Source organism: Misgurnus anguillicaudatus, chromosome 14 (genome assembly GCF_027580225.2).
Source record: "Misgurnus anguillicaudatus chromosome 14, ASM2758022v2, whole genome shotgun sequence".
NCBI lineage: Eukaryota > Metazoa > Chordata > Actinopteri > Cypriniformes > Cobitidae > Misgurnus > Misgurnus anguillicaudatus.
In genome coordinates, this window is record NC_073350.2 from 32,306,588 (window position 1) to 32,326,404 (window position 19,817).

At 37.6% G+C, this 19,817-nt stretch overlaps 1 protein-coding gene across 1 annotated transcript; it reads left to right on the forward strand.

Moving 5' to 3' along the window:
• The first annotated feature begins 103 nt into the window (after window positions 1-103).
• On the forward strand, window positions 104-18,330 carry LOC141369516 (uncharacterized). The gene is made up of 9 exons (XM_073876350.1): window positions 104-392; window positions 1,940-1,985; window positions 5,760-5,867; window positions 9,563-9,746; window positions 9,946-10,145; window positions 11,499-11,645; window positions 12,028-12,047; window positions 15,976-16,129; window positions 16,731-18,330. Exons 1-9 carry the CDS (start codon window positions 342-344, stop codon window positions 16,934-16,936), a joined length of 1,116 nt encoding a protein of 371 aa, XP_073732451.1. The 5' UTR covers window positions 104-341; the 3' UTR covers window positions 16,937-18,330.
• Window positions 18,331-19,817: the final 1,487 nt, after the last annotated feature.

Below are 19,817 nucleotides of genomic sequence, written 5' to 3' on the forward strand. Positions count from 1 at the left end.
TTTTCTCATGCAAATGCTTATGCATGTTTCTATTTTACATTATTTACTTCCTATAAAATTGCATTATTTATTTACTAAATCCTTGCTAGTCAATACAGATGTGAAATGAATTAATACTTTGTCTTTTTTACTTGCAATACTTCGCTGTGTGCCAATTTTAACATTGCTCGCTAATTTATGCAAGATAACTAATATCTGAGAACAGTAAAGACTAGAAATGAATAGCACATCAGTCGTGTTCTTTGATTGGTCTTCATATTTTAGCTTCCCACGCGCTAAAAAAAATATAAGAGCGCTAAACTCGAATTGACAGACACTCAGAAGCGCACACTGCAGGCATCATGAAAACATCTACCTCATTCAGTACGACCTTCATCTTGATCTGCTATCTGGTGAGTTTTAAAGACATTTATACGTTTTAGCATATGAAAATGATGATGTTGTGTTGTAAGAGTATTATCACTTTATAGACCGATATAAACTTTAAGAGCTGCTTGCGTAAACTGCGTTTTTTGGGCATCACATAAAATGCGCCTTTTGAAATCACTTCAATTTTGTATTAAAATGTTATGTATTTATTTACAGAACCGTTTGTTTTCTGATACTTTAAAGGAATTAAGGCATTTACCTGAATAATCAATAATGAAAGTATTTTTAATCTTTTTATAATCACGGTTTTAATCGCTCGTGATATCCAATTTCAAAGCATTGCGCGTTTGTAAAAACTCAATGACTTTGTACATACCGATGTAGCAAGTCAACATATTGTCGGGTTTTCTGATTTACATAGCCTATAGGGATAAATCCAATATAATAAAGGCTTGTTGTTGCATTTCAAAGCGTTATGTTTCTGCAAAGTGACCCTATGAGAGGCTTTAGTTAAATGCACTTCAATATTTAGTCAGAAAGAAAGTCTCGTCATTTTGGTAGGACAATAAAGCGAGTCCGTTACCGGTAGTTAACACTCATTTCACTTCTAGATACTTGAGGACAGTTATGAATTCTCATTTGCTTTAGTTTTACCACAACATGACACGGATGAGTTTGATAACTATCTATAAATACCACATCTTTCGAAACAGATAAATTAAGGGGAACTTAAAACGGCCATGCAGTTTGATAAGCCAGGTTCTCCAATGCGTGCCCACGTGCCCACATGACGCAAATCTCTCACACCTGACTAGTAGCTGTACATTTTTCGTGGTTATCTGTTTACTGACCAGGTCACAGAAATGTCCACGATAAGAAATTTGCTGTGGGTGTTTCGCGAGAAATGTCTATATGGTGTCCTGTCCCTGTACGCGGCCGCTTGTTTTGCCAATCGCCATGTACACACATAAATTAGTCAATCTTATTTGATCTGGTGACTTGACATTTAAAAACACACTGGTTTCTCAATCAATTGGGGTTTTCCTAAAAAAAAAAAAAAAAAGGTTCAAGTTCAAGCTGTGTAATAGTGTGAGATAGCTAGGAGAACTGTTTGTTTGTTTTGCAGATTGTTTTAAAGAGATGTCAAACATTGTCTCGACTTTATCTTATGATTCATCATCAACATCAAAACACTTAATGCAACCACATAAAAAACACACAAGTAAAATTAAAAGCATTGAAAAGGTCATCTATAGGTTGCCAAACCTCAAAAACGAATCATTTCTATGATAAGACGGTTAAAAGCGTCCCACACCCTTCTGAATAAATTTATCAATTGTAAATCAATCTAGATCTTTCCATATAACATCTCTATATGTCACAAGCCAGGTTGCCAACCTGTACTGCGGTTCATTTAAAAATGAAAACAATGAATGTGGCCAATGATACTGAACACAGCAGCCTTAATCTCCTCCTCAAGTCTCCGAGCTGAACCTGTTTGAACCTGACCTGTAGTGATGCATGAAAACAGACCCTGTCGTTATCTGATTAAGTTTGCTTTGTTTTACAGTTTTTACCATCTTTACACGCCACCTGCCTCAAAAAATGTGAAAATGGTAAGTTTACCCTTACATCATCCACATTATCTCTCACCACAAAAAGTGGTGTTAGATCTTATTTTTAACACATACTGTAGAAAAGATTCTTTATCAGTCATCAACCCATTTTTTCTCATTTCATCATCTTTTATCTTTGTGTGTGTGTTTATCTGACCACTGTTGTCAAGTTCATATGAAGTCTTGCTGATGTCATTTCAACTACCTACAGTATGGGTTCATCAAGATAGTGTTCATTTTTTACACATCTTTGTGCATTAACACATTATGTGTTATTTCATTCGTTCTAAGAGTATGAACCAGGGTTGAGTTTAAAAAACAGCGTAGACATCATTTACACAAAGGCTTTCTGTATTGTATCAAAGTGTTTCTTGTACCTTCTGCCCTGTATCGTGGTTGAGTTTTATTTAACTACAGTATAAAACTACAGCCAAATGTTTCCAGACATCTACACAGACGTATTTTCTGAAGAAAATGACTTCCGACATTCATTCAGACACTTCCCTAAAAGGTGTAAACACGGCATACAAACTACTACTGTGTTATTTGAGTACTTACTTACCTCATTTAACTGAATCAGACTGAATCATCTATCGTGAATCACACTATAATTTGGGAATTAAATAAAACAACTACGTGTCACGCCCTTTCTGCAGTGTCTGTGCTATAAATTAAACCAGTGATGTTTTTTCAAGGAGGCAAGAAAGGAAGTGATATATCAAAAATATAGTATGACAACATACATTACTAAATAAATGGTGAAACGAGTCAGATGTTTTGAAGCATTTATTAAGTAATAAACAGAGACGTAACTAGTAAATAGCCAAAACAATCACAATCTCATGACAATTCATACGTATTTTAAGGGGTGGCTAATTTGTACGACCACATTCGTACGTTTTTGTACGATTTGCTTTTGTTCTGTGAAGTTGGGATTAGGTGTGGCGTTTCATTGTAGTTTTTATAATAATTGTACAAACTTATACGAATTAGCCAACACTTAAAGGGGCCATGGCATGAAAATCTGACTTTTTCCATGTTCAAGTGCTATGATTGGGTCCCCGGTGCTTCTAGAAAATGTGAAAAAGGTGTAACTTAGTTTTGGTAAACCATTCTCTGCAAGCATGTGAAAAAATAGGTCGTTGAAATTTGGCTCTCCTTATGATGTCACAAGGAGCTCTTATTATAATAATACCACCCCTTAATTTGCACTATCCAACCACAGCACTGCCATTTAGTGCAGAGAAAAGCACAATTGAGTTTTAATTACAAGAAACCACCATCATTGTGATCAGTGTTTGAATATCATCAGCTAATTTGCACTTTTAAAGGACACACCCAAACGACACATTTTTGCACATATCTACAAAGTGGCAATTTTAACATGCTATAATAAATTATTTATATGGTATTTTGAGATAAAACTTCACATATGTGCTCTGGGGACACCAAAGATTTATTTGACATCTTAAAAAAGTCTTGTGGCCCCTTTAAAATATGTACGAGATTAACGAATGAACCATGGTTTTACTACAGTTAAAACCAAAAAACATAGTTAGGGGTGAGCCGGGCAGAAACTAACGCAGGGTTAATTGTAATGCAGCTACTTTACATATTTATATAAGGCCGAGCAATCTGTGCTTTTGGTCTTTTTTTACTATCATAAGATGATCTCCTGTGAATTTGTGAAAGTTTTTATGTGTTTTGGTTAAGATTTTGAACAAAGAGTGTTTTGGAGGCATAAAAGTAAATTTCTTCGTCTTATGTGTTGTGCTGGTCACCAAATCCAACCTTATATTATTTTAATCGTTATCTTGTTACCCAAAACATAACACCATTTTGAAACATGTCAGCAACTCCTAGTAACTGATAGCTGGGATTGAAAACATTTTACACAGCGGGGTTAGTTGTCATACAGTGTTACAATTAAGCCTCAGATATAGACGGTTTCATCGGGCGCACGTGCGGTGACGCGATACACATCTGGATCCGAACTTTACTTCCGGTTTCATTTTTTTAATGGTCTGACTAGTTGCTAAACTGATCTCTTGAACAAATGCCTCATCGAAAATAACAAATGTTTTGGTGTCCTAATCTATGTGTTGTTTTTTGCTTGTTATATACACTGTAAAAAAAATCTGTAGAAATTACAATGTTATTGCAGCCGGGTTGCCGGTAAATTACCGTAGATTTAAATTTATGTTATTTACTGGCAAGAATTTGTTCAAAGTTGAATACATTTTAAATATTTACAAGTCTTTATCTTTACAGAATAAAACTATACAATAACAGCCTCATGCAAAGCATTCTGGGAACCAGAGATCATCATCAAACTTTTTCTGTTTTTTGCTTCAGATTTTGTTTCCCAGAATGTTTTGCTTGATGCTGTTTTTCTAGTTTTATTCTGTAAAGACAAAGACTTGTAAATGTTTAATTTTCATTTAACTTTGAACAAAATGTTGCCAGTAAATAACATAAATTTAAATCTACGGTAAGTTACCGGCAACCCAGCTGCAAATTTCTACGGAATTTTTTTACAGTGTAAATAAACTACGTTTAAAGAACTTTTTTGTTATTTATTCTTAGCGGAGTTTACCGGAAGTTACGTGCGGACCACGACAGCCGCTTGTTTATGTGGTTACTGCTGAAACCGTCTATAGAATGATAATGAAATAAAAATAATGTAAATACTATTCATCAAAATGATAACTGTTAATACAATATCAGGGGAAATAACTAACAATTAGGATTTTTTTGTCTTAATTGTGAAGCCCTTTCAAAAAAATCTACTTATATGCATTAATACAAGGATGGTTAGATGAGGGATCGTGGATGGATGAAAGTGTGGATATCTATCTATTATAGGCAGATATATAAACAATATCCACTTTTAGTATATACACAGAATTTGATTGAATTATTTGTGTTTAAAAAAAATATAGCAAGTGTTTAAACAAACTCTCTGTTTGTTACAATGAACCCCACCTATGAGGTAAGTTGTAATGTTTGCACTCCTGTCACTTCCGGTGTTATTGTATGATAACGGTAGCTCCCACAAACAAACTTTGCGTGTTCATTTGTAGCAGAGATGTGTGTGTTGATTGTGTAAAAAATGATTCATCTAACTTAAATATTTTTTGAATGATAGCCAAAGTCAAAAAGCGTTTTGCCCCCCTCTCCCCTACTGTAGTAAAAACATTGTTTTGCTAATAGTTAATCAATACACCAAAAAATCATATTGCTACACTTTTACCAGAAAAAAATGTCATGAAGGGCTGGGCGAACAACAGATCGCAAATGAAGTATACTGTATATTGAAGTATGTTTGTCATTGTATTTTTAATAGATTTTGTTACTCAGAAGACCTTAGCAGCATAGCAAATACTGCAATATATGTCATGACCGTCTCCAATAATAGCACGGAGGTCTGCGTGAGCTTAGCATGTAGGTCTGAAGTGACAGTGTTTGTCTCTTTAAGCTTCCAGCATATATCAGCACATCACAAGATCACACCTTTACTCAGAATAAACCATTGACTTCTGCGAATTGAATAAAGGGAGATTTTACTCAGCTGTTAACTGAACTTTTTTCCCTTGAGTTTCATAATGTCTGTATATCTATGTTTTTATGTTTGAGCACTTAAAAAATTTGGGCCAGTCACATCAAACATTTTTAAATGTGCTGCATCACGACTTTTACTTTTGCACTCACAGTATAGCTGTGGGGAGCACGTAGAGATGTGCGACTAATATCTGTGATGTTTGTGTTTCATAGGTAGTAACGTGAAGGGTTGTAAATGCAAAAAAGAGTGTGCTGGTGAAGTGTACCAGTATCAGCGACAAGGAATCTTGAAATGTGAAGACTGCACTAAGAAATGCTGGGGTCAGTTTTTCAACATTCACAGCAATAATGGATGTTTTTAACACTTGAAATGGTGACCCCCTACTGAAAAATCCAGCTAAGACCAGCATAAGCTGGTGAGCTGGTTTTAGCTGGTCTCCAGCTTGATTTTAGCTGGTTTTGCTGGTGTAGGAAGCTGGTTTTGCTGGTGTAGCAAGCTGGTCTAGCTATGTTTTGGTCACCTTTTAAGCTGGTCTAGCTGGACTTAGCTGGTCAGGCTGGAAGACCAGCTGGCCCACCAGCATGACCAGCTTTTTCATGCTGGGAGGACCAGCTTAGACCAGCTACTGCCACCTTATACCAGCTAAAACCAGTTACCAGCTTATGCTGGTCTTAGCTGGATTTTTCAGTAGGGCCTGTTTATAAATCCAAGTCTGATAAGATGAAGAGCATCAAAGTTTGATTTTACATTGATTTCAATCTTTGACATGATCTTACATAATATAAAATGATTATATGTAGAAAACAGTACATCACAAAAAAATTACTTTAGCTTTTACTTAGTTTTGCCTACATTTTTGTTAAAACTCTAGAATGAAATCTGCTTATTTAAGTTAAACAGTTTATGATGTTAATTTTAAACTATTGTCCATATCCTCTTAAAGAATAGTTCAACTTTATCCTCAAATGAAAATCAGCCCATATTTTACTCATCCCCAATCTATCCTTATGACTTTCTTCTTTCAGCCAAACACAGGCAGAGTTATGTTAAATATTAACCTGGCCCTTTTAGCTTTATAATGGTACTGGAGAGTGCCCCATTTTTAAAGCTCCAAAAAGTGCATTCATCCATTAAAAGCTAATCCTTACTGGTTATTTAATGATTTCTAAGGTTAAGCAATGGGCTTTTGTAATGTTGGGTCACTCAGCTATCTCATAAACACACGTATGGCTGTAGTTTAGTGTGAAAAATAAATATTTGAACACCCTGCTTTTTTGCAAGTTCTCCCACTTAGGAATCATGGAGGGGTCTGAAATTGTCATCGTAGGTGCATGTCCACTGTGAGAGAAAAAAAATCCAGAAATCACAACGTATGATTTTTTAAAACTATTTATTTGTATGATACAGCTGCAAATAAGTATTTGAACACCTGAGAAAGTCAATGTTAATATTTGGTACAGTAGGCGTTGTTTGCCATTAAAGAGGTCAAAAGTTTCCTGTAGTTTTTCCACCAGGTTTGCACACACTGCAGAAAGGATTTTGGCCCACTCCTCCACACAGATCTTCTCTAGATCAGTCAGGTTTCTGGCCTGTTGCAGAGTTTGAGTTCCCTCCAAAGATTCTTTATTGGGTTTAGGTCTGGAGACGGGCTAGGCCACGCCAGAACCTGATATGCTTCTTACAGAGCCACTCCTTAGTTATCCTGGCTGTGTGCTTCGGGTCATTGTCATGTTGGATGACCCAGACTCGACCTATCTTCAATGCTCTAACTGAGAGAAGGAGGTTGTTCCCAAAAATCTCACATGCAATACATGGCGCCGGTCATCCTCTCCTTAATACAGTGCAGTCACCCTGTCCCATGTGCAGAAAACACCCCCAAAGCATGATGCTACCACCCCCATGCTTCACAGTAGGGATGGTGTTTTTGGGATGGTACTCATCATTCTTCTTCCTCCAAACACATTTAGTGGAATTATGATCAAAAAGTTCTATTTTGGTCTAAACTGACCACATGACTTTCTCCCATGACTCCTCTGGATCATCCAAATGGTCATTGGCAAACTTAAGACGGGCCTGGACATGTGCTGGTTTAAGCAGGGGAACCTTCCATGCCATTCATGATTTCAAACCATGACGTCTTAGTGTATTATCAACAGTAACCTTGGAAACGGTGGTCCCAGCTCTTTTCAGGTCATTGACCAGCTCCTCCTGTGTAGTTCTGGGCTGATTTCTCATCTTTCTTAGGATCATTGAGACCCCACGAGGTGAAATCTTGCATAGAGCTCCAGTCTGAGGGAGATTGACAGTCATGTTTAGCTTCTTCCATTTTCTAATGATTGCTCCAACAATGGACCTTTTTTCACCAAGCTGCTTGGCAATTTCCCCGTAGCCTTTTTCAGTCTTGTGGAGGTGTACAATTTTGTCTCTAGTGTCTTTGGACAGCTCTTTGGTCTTGGCCATGTTAGTAGTTGGATTCTTACTGATTGTATGGGGTGGACAGGTGTCTTTATGCAGCTAACGACCTCAAACAGGTGCATCTAATGTAGGATAATAAATGGAGTGGAGGTGGACATTTTAAAGACAGACTAAAGGCTGGTACAGACGGTACGACTTTAAAATCGTCGGCCGATTTTCCAACCCTGAGAGACCCCACACACGGCGATAAAACTTTGCGGGTCTAACAGTTTTGGTCGTACAGTTAGTGGTGCGCTGCCACATGGCAAAATCAACACATCACACACGAACCGATTTGACTCCCGAGCAGTCCCAGGTCAGACGGAAAATCTCGCAAAATCTCTCGCGATCAAACGTGATTTCAGAGTAAACAAGCATGGCGGATGAAGAGGATGCAGTGGCGATAGTTTGCAGTTTGTTTTTAACCGAAAATTGCGTTTGCGCGCAATTTCTGTTTTACACTTGGTCTAGTCCATAGTTGGATGCATTGAGATGCAGTAAATATGACCCGTGACTTCCCGGTACTTCCTCGCTGCTTCGTCACCTCGCTTTCTGATTGGCTACATGTCACAGTCCACAGGCTGCGTGCTCGTTTGTCCGCAGGAGACACCACACACGAGAAGAAATCGGGCCAAAAAAATCCAACATGTTGGATATCCCCGATTTGAGATCGGAGCGGTCCCGAGGTCCTTCCGAGTAGACGATAGCATTCTAAACACACCACACACGGCAAGAATATCTGATCAGTTTATTTTACGATTATCGGAGCATCCTTAAGATTGTCGGAAGGGGTGAATCGGGGCTAAAATCGGCCTAATTATCCTGCCGTGTGAACCAGCCTTAACAGGTCTTTGGGGGTCAGATTTCTAGCTGATAGACAGGTGTTCAAATACTTATTTGCAACTGTATCATACAAATAAATAGTTTAAAAAAATCAAGATTGTGTTTGGTTGAAAGAAAGTAAACTAGGATGATTTGAGAATGCCAAACATTTGGGCTAATTTTCATTTTGTGATGAACTGTTCCTTTAAAAACAAAGGTCCTATACGATGCTTTTAAATAATATTTTTGTTTATAATAAAAGATTCTTGTAGTGGTAAAGGTTCTTTCGAATATTAAAGGGGAAAGAAATAAATATTTATTTCAGCAACTTTTGACTGAATGGTTCTTTGGGGAACCATTTTTTCTGTGACATTGGTGGGAAGAAGCTTTTGTAGCACCTTTATTTTTAAGTGTGTAATACTGAGTTACTTAAATAAACTGAGTTGTAAGCATGTCGTGAAAAGTCTTGAAGAAACTGACAAAAAAAACATGGGAAAATTTGTGCATGTTATAAAACTAGATCATTCTGCACTGTCAGAAGAAAATGCATGGGTAAAAATGGACCCAAGCTGTCATTGGTGCAGTACCCATTAAAAACATCCAAATATGTACCATATGTACCATTGGGTACACGCCCCAGTGACAGCTAGGGATCATTTTTGACCTTTATTTCTGACAGTGTGTATTGTGTGTTTGCATTGACTAATCTGTATGTTTCTGTATGTTTGGATGGAAACAGGGAATCAAATTGAAGTAACTTCATGCACTTTTGACCATAACCGATTGTGCCACTGCAGAGCTGGTTTCTTCTGTAAAAATAGTAACTATTATAATTCATATTGCCATAATGGTTGTGATCCATGTCCGACCGGCACGTTCTCCAGCATGCCCTCTTTGAACAAAAGCTGCAGACCTCATACAGAGTGAGTAATATTTATACAAGATGCAATACTTACAGTAAATACTTTAACATACCGATAAATATAACATGGACACACATAGTCACACACAGAGCATAATCTACCTACTGTATGTTTCAGTCTCCTTTATTTTATGCATGTTTCCGTTACTTTCAACATTCTGTATGTTAAACCTTTTCATGTCTCTTACTTCTTCCTTTAGTTGTGCTAAGTTGGGAAAGAAAATGCTGAAAGAGGGCACGGCAACAAAGGACAGAGAGTGTGGGGATCTTGAGACTACTACACCCATCCCAACCAAAGTCATTACCTCCATGTTGTATTCCATTACAGAGGTTACACAAAGACGCCGAATGTATTCACAGTCTATGGATAAGACTACCTATGCTTCCTCTGCAAATACAGGTAGAACAATATACAGTACGTTTTGTGTATATGTTTGTCACCGCATACGCTTATGCATTTTCAATGCAAGGTTCTCGGGGAAAACCTAGGATTATCAGAACATACGCAAATGAGTTACACAAATATACTGTAAAAAAAATCTGTAGAAATTACAGTATTACTGGGTATTACTGACAACTAGCTGCCAGTAACTTACATTCATGTTATTTACTGGCAACTGGTCTTTATCTTCTACAATAAGTTACTGGCAACCAGCTGCATAGTTACAGCTAATTTTTTTTTGCTCTAAACCAAAATTTAAATTTGAAAAAACATGCAATTACCCATATTTATTTCTGAGTCCATAACTGGACACCACAAGCCCTACGGCCAAGTAGGATGCACCGATGCTAAATTTCTCTGCTGATACCAATAACCGATTATTAGGAGTGATGTCTGCCAATACTAATAGTTTGGTGGTTTTACCTTTTAAATTTTCTTTTTAAATGAATAATAATCAATTATTTGTAAGAAATACAAATAAAACTTTATTCCCTTTATTTCAACTTAACTTATACTGATACCGATTATTGGCCGATATATCAGTGCATCTCTCCCACGGGTCCTTGAAATCCTTGAATGTTTGTGAATCTGGGGGGAAATTCAAGGCCCTGGGAAGTTTTAAAAAATATATATATACATAGATACAGGTCATTGAAAGTGCTTGAATCTATTTTATGCAAGAAGTTTTTTTGGGGGAAAAAATCCATATTATTCCCTGTGTAGTGTAGGATAATATCATAAAAATTCTATACTTTTTAAGCACACTAAATGCTAAACTGTTCGCTTTAAATGCTTATATCTTCGTTGATTCATACCAAAATGCTTTTTTGCATAGAAAACGTCTCTGGTTACATATATAACTGATGTTACCTGAGAAGGGAACGAGACGCTGCGTCTCCCTTGCCATAATTCCTGCGTCCCTGTTTCGCCATCTTTGGCAATATTTTAGATAGCGATATACTTCCTGACTCCCACGTCACCGTGTCTTTGTCGTTAAGCCTTACCATTGGTTGAATTTGATATACACATTCAGACGCACTTACCCCTGGAGGCGTCCCCAAAGTGTCACCGCAGTGACGCAGCGCGAGTTCCCTTTGAGGGTATTGGACCTGGAAAGTCCTTGAACGGTCCTTGAATTTGAAGTTAACTAAGGTGTGGGAACCCTGCAAGCAGTATCCTATTGTGTGCCGTATTGCATAATCCATATTATATTTTTAAACAGTAGCCAATATGTGTGTACACTGTACAGTACCACCACATGTACCATTTCAATACAATGTATTTATTGTATTACTCTCTTGTCAACACTAGGGGACAGTCAACCATTGGAAAATCAAGACGGCATGTCAAAAGACAACCTGCTGCTATTAATCCTGTTGCTAATACTGGTGCTAGTGGTGGCTGTTTTCTGTATGCTGAGAAAAAGCAATGCACATAAAACCCTTTCAAAATGGACAGGTATGATATAAAGACTAATACAGACATAGATTTGCCCACAGCATTTGGAATTTAGGAAACAAAAACAAACCTTTTAGTATGGGAACCTCTGTGTTCATGTTTGAAGTGAAATGCAAGTACCTATAAATCGTCTGGAATCCACCCAGGTCACTTTTTACAGTAAACACAATCATCTCACGTGCTTTAATTCCCATAAGGCCGCATCTTAACGTAAACATTACGGGTGTTTCAGAATGACATTCCTCTAACACATGCATGGTAGCCTGAGAAACCACAAAACGCCTATACATATAGCTTACAGTCAGCATGCCATTACCCGATCAGCCAACACGAAGAAAGTGTTACATGCAACATATTAATTTCATTCTTGTTTTGTTTTTAGATGTCATATCTGGAAAACACGTGAGTATTTTTGTGTGACTTAATTTGACCACATATAAAATTCATGTCAAGTCATGTATTATTTTTATGTCTGTTACCTCCACAATGCTGTTTTAAGAGAGTTTACTCCAAATTTTGTCATAATGTTGATTTTTCCCCTTCACTATTTTCATGCGGTTCTCGTCATGCTGCAAAAAAGTACCATTAAGTGTCTACATGAGTCATATATCAAATATAGGCTGTGTCTCAATCAGCTCCCTTGTTCAGTAGACAGGGCTGTCTCAATTGCAAAATCCTTCCAATGCACCCGAGCATTCGTTCCCTAGAAAACCAATGAGCATAGATGGTCCCTATGTCCTCTTACCAGAAGTCACGTGACCTTTTCTGAAGCTCTCCAACCGAAAATCTTGTGAGTCAACCACTGATATAAATGACTGGATTGCGCATGACGTCATAATTGTTAAGCCACCGCACCGCCATATTGGTTTGCACAAACACTTTATTACATGAATAGGACTTTATCAGATTTGAATGATAAAACACTACTTTATCAGTCTCCGTTTTTATATCTGAAGTCTCCCTGTTTATTATTACAACGCAAACGTCATAAGCATGTACAGTGAGAAAAAATAAGTATTTGAACCTGCTATTTTGCAAGTTCTCCCACTTAGAAATCATGGAGGGGTCTGAAATTGTCATCGTAGGTGCATGTCCACTGTAAGAGACATAATATTAAAAAAAATACAGAAATCACAAAATTTAACTGTTTATTTGTATGATACAGCTGCAAATAAGTATTTGAACACCTGAGAAAGTCAATATATATATTTGGTACAGTAGCCTTTGTTTGCAATTACAGAGGTCAAACGTTTCCTGTAGTTTTTCACCAGGTTTGCACACACTGCAGGAGGGAATTTTGGCCCACTCCTCCACACAGATCTTCTCTAGATCAGTCAGGTTTCTGGCCTGTCGCTGAGAAACACAGAGTTTGAACCCGCTCCAAAGATTCTCTATTGGGTTAAGGTCTGAAGACTGGCTAGGCCACGCCAAAACCTTGATATGCTTCTTACAGAGCCACTCCTTGGTTACCCTGGCTGTGTGCTTTGGGTCATTGTCATGTTGGAAGACCCAGCCTCGACCCATCTTCAATGCTCTAACTAAGGGAAGGAGGTTGTTCCCCAAAATCTTGCAATACATGGCCCAGGTCATCCTCTCCTTAATACAGTGCAGTCGCCCTGTCCAATGTGCAGAAAATCACCCCCAAAGCATGATGCTACCACCCCACCTTCTTCACAGTAGGGATGGTGTTCTTGGAATTATTCTTGGAATTATGACCAAAATGTTCTATGTACCACATGGCTTTCTCCCATGACTCATCTGGATCATCCAAATGGCCATAAGGCAAACTTAAGATGGGCCTGGACATGTGCTGGTTTAAGCAGGGGAACCTTCTGTGCCATGCATGAGTTAAAACCATGACGTCTTAGTGTATTACCAACAGTTACCTTGGAACAGTGGTCCCAGCTCTTTTCAGGTCATTGACCAGCTCCTCCTGTGTAGTTCTGGGCTGATTTCTCACATTTCTTAGGATCATCGAGACCCCACGAGGTGAGATCTTGCATGTCATGTTTAGTTTCTTCCATTTTCTAATGATTGCTCCAACAGTGGACCTTTTTTCACCAAGCTGCTTGGCAATTTCCCCGTAGCCCTTTCCAGCCTTGTGGAGGTGTACAATTTTGTCTCTAGTGTCTTTGGACAGCTCTTTGGTCTTGGCCATGTTAGTAGTTGGATTCTTACTGATTGTATGGGGTGGACAGGTGTCTTTATGCAGCTAATGACCTCAAACAGGTGCATCTAATTTAGGATAATAAATGGAGTGGAGGTGGACATTTTAAAGGCAGACTAACAGGTCTTTGAGGGTCAGAATTCTAGCTGATAGACAGGTGTTCAAATACTTATTTGCAGCTGTATCATACAAATAAATTGTTAAAAAAAATCATACATTGTGATTTCTGGATTTTTTTAAGATTATGTCTCTCACAATGAACATGCACCTACGATGACAATTTCAGACCCCTCCATGATTTTTAAGTGGGAGAATTTGCAAAATAGCAGGTGTTTAAATACTTATTTTCCTCAATGTATTAACTGTGAGAGAACTTTTGAAAATGCAAACGTTTGTTTTAGTTTTAATATAAACACACATTGCTAGACAGGAAGGGACCACAATCTACTTAATGTTTAAATGTAATATTCCTCCAAATGTATGGATGGTTATGAAATGAATAATGAAAGTGTCTTGCACAATATACTTTAACAAGGGTTTTGCCGGTTGTTGATAAATAACAGCTGTGAATGATCAAGCAGTCACGTCACAGGAATGAACAGTGTCCCAATGTCAAGTTTTACGACCTCGGGAGCTGATTGAGACACAGGTATAGTCTTCTAAATCCATACAATGTCATACTTCTGTATGAAGAGCTGATTGAATAAACATTATTCAAAATTACATTAAAAAAGATGTGGAAAATGAATTAATAAAGGCACTGTATGCAACATTGACTTCTATCAGTTGGTAACGCAGTCCAAATTGAAAATATTAGAGACAGTGTTTCCCTGCTCCCCTCTCGGGTAGCCAGGCACATACAAGAGCGCAACTGCTGAAGAAAAGCATAAAGTGGTGTGAAAGTGTTGGTCCCTCTCCAGATTTCTTATGTTATTGCATATTTCACCTTCATCTGCCTCTGTAAAAACCTTCTGATGCACGCAGCAGGGTTACGTGAATATATATTTTCATAACAATCACATCCTAATGAGTGTGCCCTAAAGCTTTGGGACTTCAGGGAACCACAGTGAGAGCCATTATCCACAAATGAGAACCTTCCCATGAGTCGCCGGCCGACCAAAATTACCCCAAGAGCGCATTGACAAAAAGGTCACAAAAGACCCCACAACAACATCCAAAGAACTGCAGGCTTCACATGCCTCAGTTAAGGTCAGTGTTCATGACTCCACCATAAGAAAGACACTGGGCAAAAGAACATAATGGCTCGTCTAAGTTTTGCAAGAAAACATCTTGATGATCCCCAAGACTTTTGGGAAAATACTCTGTGGAGTGACTAGACAAAATTTGAACTTTTTGGAAAGTGTGCGTCCCATTACATCTGGCGTAAAAGTAACACTGGGGATGTTTTGCTGCTTCAGGACCTGGAAGACTTGCTGTGATTAATGAAACCATTAATTCTGCTGTCTACCAAAAAATCCTGGAGGACAATCTCTGGCCATCTGTTCGTGACCTTAAGCTGAAGCCAACTTGGGTTCTGCAGCTGGACAATGATCCAAAACACACCAGCAAGTCCACGTCTGAATGGCTGAAGAAAACAAAATGAAAACTTTGAAGTGGTCTAGCCAAAGTCCTGACCTCAATCCTATTGAGATGCTGTGGCATGACCTTAAAAAGGCGGTTCATGCTCAAAAACCCTCTAATGTGGCTAAATTACAACAATTTTGCAAAGATGAGTTGGCCAAAATTACTAAACAGCGCTGTAACAGACTCATTGCAAGTTATTGTAAACGCTTGATTGCAGTTGTTGCTGCTAAGGATGGCTCAACCAGTTTAGGGGAAACATTTAAGTGTGACAAACATGCAAAACCATAAGAATTCTGGGATTCTTTTTCACACCACTGTACGTTTATCTTGCAGCATCATTCCTGCACCCCATTGCTTCACTCTCTACTGGTATCTTATCCAGTTAGGAAAGGGGGAGTACTCTGGATTCGGGATAAAATCCCAAGTTCAGGGCCCTCCCCTCAGACAGCACGGCAAATATGCTTTATTATCATATCTGATTGATTACATATTCATGCAAAATCGTGACCATTTCAAAAAGATGCAGATTGATATCAAGGTCAAGATGGTCACTGTATTTCACCTAATTCCCAATCCTAGACTTTTACAGAAAAGAGCCAGATAGTGGAAGCCGACGCCCCTCTCGACAGTGATGTCAGGGGTCAGAGTACAGGAGTGACGTCCCATTCTGGATCTGGACAGCAGGTCAACATGGAGCACAATGTGAATGGTGAAAATGTCAACAATACTGTAGGTGAGTACTGTACACCTCTTTCAGCAACAGGTGCAAGTTTGTGCATGTTAGTGTAAATATAAAAGATCTGATTAATAAGAGATAAGAGAAGGATTAACTGTAAAAGCCTTTTGTTAATGATAATGCTTTTTGCAGTATTTACTTTTCAAAGACTAAATGATTCTTAAGAATCACTTTAGCAGGTTCAAGCATGTGTGTGTTTTGTGCAAATACACGACACTTCCAAGCAAAGTGTTTGTCATTTTTATCTCTGAGTCAGCCGTCGTCTTAATTCCCATTTTCACTTCCTGTTCTGCAGGGGTTTTTGTCTTTCACAACACAGTTATTTTTATTTTTTTTGGATTTCCTTGTGAAGGTCATTGCCAAGACTCAACAGAATGTAATTACAATTACGCCCAAAAAGGATGTTAGGCAGATTAAACAAAGGAAACTGGTAACATATCAGCAAAAAAAAATAATAAAACATCCATCAACAAGCAGTGAAACTAAGCCTTTTACTGCCACAGCTGATTGGAAACTGCAAAAACAGAGCTAATGTGTCATGTTTATGAGCTGACAACAATGAACATTTATTGACTTCATCATTTGTTTTCCATTTTAGGGACCATTATTATTTACTCACCTGGCACTGTGATTTTGGGCTCTAACTCAAGTGATAAAAAAGAAGATGCAGAAGTCTCTGAGGAGGATATTCCTCTTATATGCACACCTCAACAGGAGTCGACTCCATTGCAACAAGTCAGGATCAAAATGAGCGCGCAAGAAGAAAAGGAACTGAGTTTTCCTGTGCCTGCCACTGGGAAGTGAGAATTCAAACCGTCCTGGACTTAACTCGCCTTGCACAGTGGTGTAAACTCAAGTACTTGAGTCGGAGACTTAAAGTGAAGGATGTGGCCACCTAGTAGATGGAGCTAGCACGTGGTCATGAGTCATTTCCCACTGTGTGTCACCTTGGATAAAATCACTGAAATGTGTTAATATACAAGATGGAAAGCGTCAAGTAATTGATGTTTTGAAACCTATTACGTGCACGCAAAAGACCGCTGAAAAACAGACCAATTTCCACGTAACACCGACTGTGACTTTACAGTCGAGATGTACGCCCCAACATTAAATTACACATTCAATTAACTACAATGTTGTTACAATGCTACGAACAAAGTTGTGAATGTTGAGTTAGCGTATATGCTAGTAAATGCTAATACTATTGACGTTACAGTTATGTTTTGCAGGTCCATGCTGAAAAAACATACCACATCAAACGTCTTTTAATAATCTACAAGCAATTGATTATTCTTTATCTTCGTCTGATAGAGGCTCAAACATAAGGTCTGTTTACACACACACAGAGCTACTGAACTGAACTGCTCTGAGAAACAGCCAATCAGAGCAGAGCTCAACATTATTATTCATGACCCTTTCAAATAAGGGGGAAATCTTAGGGTTGTAAATTGCACATGTATAACCATCTCTAGATCATTTTTGCACTTAATAAAGTCACATATATTCTATGTAAATATCAATTTAACAATTTAACAGATTATTTCTTTGGCACTATATTGTTTTAATGCATAAGTGGATCTGCTACTGCATGAGTGCGTGTGTGTTGTAATGTGGGTGTGTAATATGCATATCTAAAAATAACTCGTCTTTGGGTAAGTATAGGTGTCTGATTTAACTAATGTGGGAGGTCTGGGCAAACTTTACCTTGTATCTTGAATAAGACACATGTCTTGTATTTTTGATAAGAGTGGGTTTATATCCCCTTCATGGGATATCCATTTCACTTTACCGAGTGTGATCATGTGTACTTATTTTCATTAGTTAGTTTTTCACACGGCTGCTAGCCTATGAATGCTTCATTGTATATTTGTAAATATATTTGTTACTGATGCTTTGTTAATACATTTTTAATATGAACAGTTCACATGCAGACATACCAGGGGGGATTCATGTAAAATGGGACATTGACATTGAAATGTCTGTCAAAAAGTGTCCCCTTACAATAAACACGATGTCAAGTTGTACATTTTTAAAAGAGCATCAGAAACCACGCAGTGGGGCGTTTTGTACAACTCAGTTCGCACACAACCGACCTTCAACATTGAAATTTGGTTGAAATAATGAGTTGTTTGTTCAACATTGAAACAATAGTCAGTGCTAAACTGTTGCAAAAGGTTAATAAAATGCTTAAAAATCAACTTTGAATTTTTTTAAATAATGTTGTTTGTTCGTTCAATGTTGAGAACAGTATGTAGGATTGTGGTCAAAACTGGTATCACAATCACAAAACTTGTGGCTAAAACTGGTACTGCGATCTCACAACTGGTGGCCAATACACAACATGACAACATAAACATTAGTTGAGGACTGCAACTCCACTTTTTAAATGATAATATCCTGGCCGGACCACTGTTGTCAGTAATATAAGTATTTGAAATGAAAATGATTTCTTAATGTCTAGTGACATATCAGAGCCATTTTATGATTAATTGATATACATTTCTTACATACTGTTCCTTTAATGGTAAATGTAATATCAATGTTGATTCAATTTGCAAAAGCAATGCATATTTCAAAGTTAATTTGCAGTTGACGCTAAGACACCCATGTTAGTTAAAAGTGAGACGTTGATTCAACGTCGCAATATCAGCATTAATTCAACGTTGATTCAACCTTGTCCTTGAACGGTGAATCAACATTGAAAAGAGCTGGTCAATATCATTGCTTTGCTTATTTGAAGAGTTTGGTTCCAAAACGAGATAACTTTTTTATCTTGTTTTTTGATTTTGCGTTCTAATTAATATCAATCACTGTAAAAAAATTTGGCTGTAATTATGCAGCTGGTTGCCAGTAACTTACTGTAGAAGATAAAGACTGAAAATGTTTCATGTTCATGTAACTTTGAACAAACTGTTCCCAGTAAATAACATAAATGTAAAATCTACAGTAAGTTACTGGCAACCAGCTACCAGTAATACTGTAATTTCTACAGAATTTTTTTACAGTATGCAGTTGTTTTTTATTTAAGCCTTCATAACTAAAAAAATACAGCGAAGTAGCAAAATAAAACACAAAAAAAACATGATAACATAATAATAAACATATTTTGACAGAAATTTTTACAATCTCGTTTTGGAACCAAACTATTCATTAAAGGATTAGTCCATTTTCTTAAAAAAAAATCCAGATAATTTACTCACCACCATGTCATTCAAAATGTTGATGTCTTTCTTTGTTCAGTCGAGAAGAAATTATGTTTTTTGAGGATAATATTCCAGGATTTTTCTCATTTTAATGGACTTTAATGGACCCCAACACTTAACAGTTTTAATGCAGTTTAAAATTGCAGTTTCAAAGGACTCTAAACGATCTCAAATGAGGCATAAGGGTCTTATCTAGCGAAACGATTGTCATTTTTGAGAAGAAAAAAGAAGCACTTTTAAACCACAACTTCTCGTCAAGAGGTCACGGATGACATATGCAAAACTACATGACAGTGTTTACAAGTGTGGAGAATGAGGACCGTTGTTGTATGATGAATAATACTAATTAATGTCTTTGTGTCAGTTTATTGTTTAAAATGGGCCGCAAATGTACGTTTCATATATGTAACATGTGACCTTTCCATGGCATTATGCAATTACGTGAGGTCCCGTTGCCGCGTCACAGGACCGGAGATAGACGA

Bases quoted from the DNA above. Each gene is read 5' to 3' on its own strand.
- LOC141369516 (XM_073876350.1), top strand. From the start codon at position 342: ATGAAAACATCTACCTCATTCAGTACGACCTTCATCTTGATCTGCTAT. The intron at 393-1,939 runs GTGAGTTTTAAA...TTTGTTTTACAG, and splicing joins TCATCTTGATCTGCTATCTG to TTTTTACCATCTTTACACGC. The intron at 16,130-16,730 runs GTGAGTACTGTA...TTTCCATTTTAG, and splicing joins AAATGTCAACAATACTGTAG to GGACCATTATTATTTACTCA.